Source organism: Embiotoca jacksoni, unplaced genomic scaffold, assembly GCF_022577435.1.
Source record: "Embiotoca jacksoni isolate LCO1_2020_lvr unplaced genomic scaffold, fEmbJac1.0.p SCAF_26, whole genome shotgun sequence".
NCBI lineage: Eukaryota > Metazoa > Chordata > Actinopteri > Embiotocidae > Embiotoca > Embiotoca jacksoni.
The window spans coordinates 377,729-382,728 of NW_027185377.1; the positions used below are offsets into that span (position 1 = coordinate 377,729).

Genomic DNA, 5,000 nt, shown 5'->3' on the forward strand with positions numbered 1-5,000 from the left:
GGCTACCTTGGGCCCCTAAATGTGTGTGTGTGCAGTTGCATTAAACGACACACTCTGACTGGAACGTCTTCCACCTCGATAAACGCCGGGCGAGCTGCAGTTTAACGTGCTGAGCGATCTCAGCGTGACGTTCTGAGCGCGCTCAGTGGCGCTGCACATACGCCGAGTTACCGAGCAGCGCCGGAGGCGACGATGTCACAAAACGTTCTGGCTTCTGAAGTCTGTCGCCGACGGACTCAACAGGCGCCGCAGAAGGTTTCAGGTCACGTGATCTTTAGTCATAAAGAAATAAAGCTTCAGATGTGAAAGACGACGGCGGAGGAACATCAGGAGGTTCTGCTGCAGCATTAAACCAGCGTTAAACTGAACCCAGCAGGATCTCTGAACATTCTGAACAACTTTCTACGGGAAAAATGAAACACATCCGTTGTTTGTTTTTCAGTAAACACGCTTCACTCTTTAAATCCGACACTTCCTGGTTCCAACGGTTCTTTTGGCCAATATGTCAAAGTTTTTACGTCCATAAAAAAATGGAGCAGAGAAACATTCGATTTTGAGGAACAGAATCTTCCAACACGTCTTCTTACAGACGAGTGTTCCTGAGCCCACGCTGTGATTTCCACCACAGAAACTGTTCTGAGGGACGTTCACGTTTCAAGAGGGGGCGGAGCTTCACCGTCACACTTCATATTTTAATGTAATTTCTGTGAAACAGGTTCACCGCTGGGAGTCAACACTCTCCTTTAAACCTCCTCCTCCTCCTCCTCCTCCTCCTCTTCATCCGTCTCCTCTGGACGAGTAATTTAACATCAGTGGAGTGAAATTTCAGTGACTCCTCCGTTTACACACGACTATTGTATGTTTGAGAACACAGGCGTGTCAGGAGACACACACACACACACACACACACACACACACACACAGACACACACACACACACACACACACACACACACTGTCAGACTGTTCCATTGAGCAGAATGAAAAGATAGTTTGTGGAGCTCGACAGCACTGAGCGCGCTCAGATCCGTGTTTTACAGCTGATAGGACATAGAGGTCGTAAGTCACACACACACACACACACACACACACACACACACACACACACACACACTACAGATTTCTGAAGATTCATTTATTGATCAGCAGATATTTGTATCATCAATTAATCATTTCAGTAGCGTTTCCAAACATTTGCTGCTCAGAGACAGTTTTCTTTGTCGTAACATCATTTCTATGAATCATGTTTCACTTTTCTGGGACATTTTACAGAGAAAATAATAGTATCATAATAAAAATAACATTTTCATGTCTCTTAACGAGGTCATGAGTTCAGTTATTTTCATTACTGTTAACATGAACTAATTAATTTGTAACCCTGTTAAAATCTCCTGCTGCTGGTTCGGATCTGTGAACATAAAAATATGAAGCATTGAAATAATCTGTTCAATAAAAGATCTTTGCATTTCTCACCCTGATGACCTGCCCTCCTCCTCGCGGCCGTGAAACATCCGTTAGTGCCGTCTGCAAACTTCACTCAGTCCCTGACGACAAAACATCTCCACCGAAGGACAGCTATTAATAACATCACCTGCACTTCCTGTCCTTTCAAACAGCTCTGCTGCGTTTCATCAGCTGCGTTTTAGTTTCTGTTCAGTCAAACCGGTGTCGTTAAAACAGCAGAATGAGCAACCAGCAGCTCCTGTGTGCAGTGCATCATTGGAGTTCAGACAAACATCTCTGGATCACTGTGATACTGAAGGAAACCTAAAAATGGACAGATTCTCAGGCAGCTTCTGAACTGTCTGGTTCTTTGGTTTCTGAGACAATTTATGGACATTTTTCTGTTTTATTTCCTTGCTGAATTTGACAGAGCAGATCATGTGACCTCAGAGTGAAGTGTTTGATATCAGTTACTGAAAAGAAGAAGCGTGACATCATCTGGTTTCTTGGATCATTCGGAGGAGTACCGGCAAGGCCACGCCTCCGGACTTATTAAATCTTCACGTGTTCATCAGAGCTGCAGGAAACATGTCCGGCTAATAGTGAGATGACCGACAGTAAGACTGCAGGGTGAGAATCAGAGCTGAAGACGATGATAGAAGATGAAGATCAGTGTGTGGAAACGTTTTCAAACAGAACAGAGTTAAAGGAGGCGGACTCACTTTTTCCTGGTGTCGTATCTTCCCGTTGTCCCGAGGCTCTGTGAAGGCAACACGAGAGAAGACGATCAGTTTGTGATCAAACACTGCAGAGACATGTGAAAACACCAACTCACACCTACGTTCCATCCGGGGACTGCAGGACACAAATAATATCAATAGAACAGCTGTCCTGTGTGATTGACAGCTGAGCTACACAAAAAGTGCAGTCCTAAAACCAGTCCTGAAACCAGTCCTAAAACCAGCCCTGAAACCAGCTCTAAAACCAGTCCTAAAACCAGCCCTGAAACCAGCTCTAAAACCAGTCCTAAAACCAGTCCTAAAACCAGCTCTAAAACCAGCCCTGAAACCAGCCCTGAAACCAGCTCTAAAACCAGTCCTAAAACCAGCTCTAAAACCAGCCCTGAAACCAGCTCTAAAACCAGCCCTGAAACCAGCTCTAAAACCAGCCCTGAAACCAGCCCTAAAACCAGCCCTGAAACCAGTCCTAAAACCAGTCCTAAAACCAGCTCTAAAACCAGCCCTGAAACCAGCCCTGAAACCAGCCCTGAAACCAGTCCTAAAACCAGCCCTGAAACCAGTCCTAAAATCAGTCCTAAAACCAGCTCTAAAACCAGCCCTGAAACCAGCCCTGAAACCAGTCCTAAAACCAGCCCTGAAACCAGTCCTAAAACCAGCCCTGAAACCAGCTCTAAAACCAGTCCTAAAACCAGCTCTAAAACCATCCCTGAAACCAGCCCTAAAACCAGCCCTGAAACCAGCCCTGAAACCAGTCCTAAAATCAGTCCTAAAACCAGCTCTAAAACCAGCCCTGAAACCAGTCCTAAAACCAGCTCTAAAACCAGCCCTGAAACCAGCCCTGAAACCAGTCCTAAAATCAGTCCTAAAACCAGCTCTAAAACCAGCCCTGAAACCAGTCCTAAAACCAGCCCTGAAACCAGCCCTAAAACCAGCCCTGAAACCAGTCCTAAAACCAGTCCTAAAACCAGCCCTGAAACCAGTCCTAAAACCAGCCCTGAAACCAGTCCTAAAACCAGCCCTAAAACCAGCCCTGAAACCAGTCCTAAAACCAGTCCTAAAACCAGCTCTAAAACCAGCCCTGAAACCAGCTCTAAAACCAGCTCTAAAACCAGCCCTGAAACCAGCCATGAAACCAGCTCTAAAACCAGCCATGAAACCAGCTCTAAAACCAGCCCTGAAACCAGCTCTAAAACCAGCACTAAAACCAGCCCTGAAACCAGCCATGAAACCAGTCGAGTCTGATGGTTCAGGTTGAGAATTACAAACTGGAGTGTTCAGACTTTTACAAATGTGAAATACGTGACAAAATGTACGTTTGTTTACATGATGTTAATATCAGGTGTGGACGGCCTCAGAGAAACTGGTTAATTCCGATTAGAGGAAACGGACCAATCGGATGTCAGCGTGCCGGTACGTTATATAAAGATATAAAGATCAGAGTGTGTTCCTCCACATGTCCGACTTCTTTTCAAACATGCACACTACATGTCTGAACATGTGTGTCACGGTCAGTACAGTAGAAGTTGAGTGTGTGTTGCCATTGGAGACGGAGTGTGTTTATGTCAAGTGTGAAGGATGCTGGATGCGGCTGCTCCGGGCAGCGTGGGGTGAAAATATTCTGTCGCCTTGACGACCAGAGAGAGGACGCTGCGAGGGACAATTGCTCTGTGTACGAGGGGAGCTCTCAGTTTGTAGCCGCGATGTCTCACGTTTGGTCGGAAAATAAACGTAAGCTACGTTTAGATTGAACACGTCGGTGACCTCCTGGTGTAGCTGCTGTTAGACGTGTGTTGACCCGTCCGTCCACCCCACTTCCTCCTGCACAGGAAACTTTCACACAACCGCTCGTCTTCTCCGAGCGGGTTCCCTGAAGGTGGCGCCGCAGCGTTCCTGAGTCTGAATCATCCTCAGCACCATGCTGCTGTGACATAAAAATTACCCTCTGAGGGATTAATAAAGTATCTATCTATCTATCTATTATCTATCTATCTATCTATCTATCTATCTATCTATCTATCTATCTATCTATTATCTATCTATCTATTAATCTATCTATCTATCTATCTATCTATCTATCTATCTATCTATCTATCTATCTATCTATCTATTAATTATCTATCTATCTATCTATCTCTATTATCTATTATCTATCTATCTATCTATTAATTATCTATCTATCTATCTCTATTATCTATCTATCTATCTATTATCTATCTATCTATCTATCTATCTATCTATCTCTATTATCTATCTATCTATCTATCTATCTATCTATCTATCTATCAATTATCTATCTATCTATCTATCTATCTATCTATCTATCTATCTATCTATCTATTATCTATCTATCTATCTATCTATCTATCTATCTATCTATCTATCTATCTATCTATCTATCTATCTATCTATCTATTAATTATCTATCTATCTATCTATTATCTATCTATCTATCTATCTATCTATTATCTATCTATCTATCTATCTATCTATTATCTATCTATCTATTAATCTATCTATCTATCTATCTATCTATCTATCTATCTATCTATCTATCTATCTATCTATTAATTATCTATCTATCTATCTATCTATCTATCTATCTATTATCTATCTATCTATCTATCTATCTATCTATCTAATAATTATCTATCTATCTGTTATCTATCTATCTATCTATCTATCTATCTATCTATTAATCTATCTATCTATCTATCTATCTATCTATCTATCTATCTATCTATCTATCTATCTATCTATCTATTAATTATCTATCTATCTATCTATCTATCTATCTATCTATCTATTATCTATCTATCT

The 5,000-nt window shown here is 42.2% G+C and overlaps 1 protein-coding gene across 1 annotated transcript in view; it reads right to left on the reverse strand.

Annotated features, from left to right (window-relative positions):
• Positions 1-5,000, reverse strand: part of ankfn1a (ankyrin repeat and fibronectin type III domain containing 1a) — a 74,290-nt gene that overhangs the window by 49,211 nt on the left and 20,079 nt on the right. Inside the window, exon 7 of the mRNA XM_069159906.1 lies at positions 2,166-2,203. Coding sequence (XP_069016007.1) covers positions 2,166-2,203 — 38 coding nt within the window. The remainder of the gene's footprint in view (positions 1-2,165; positions 2,204-5,000) is intronic.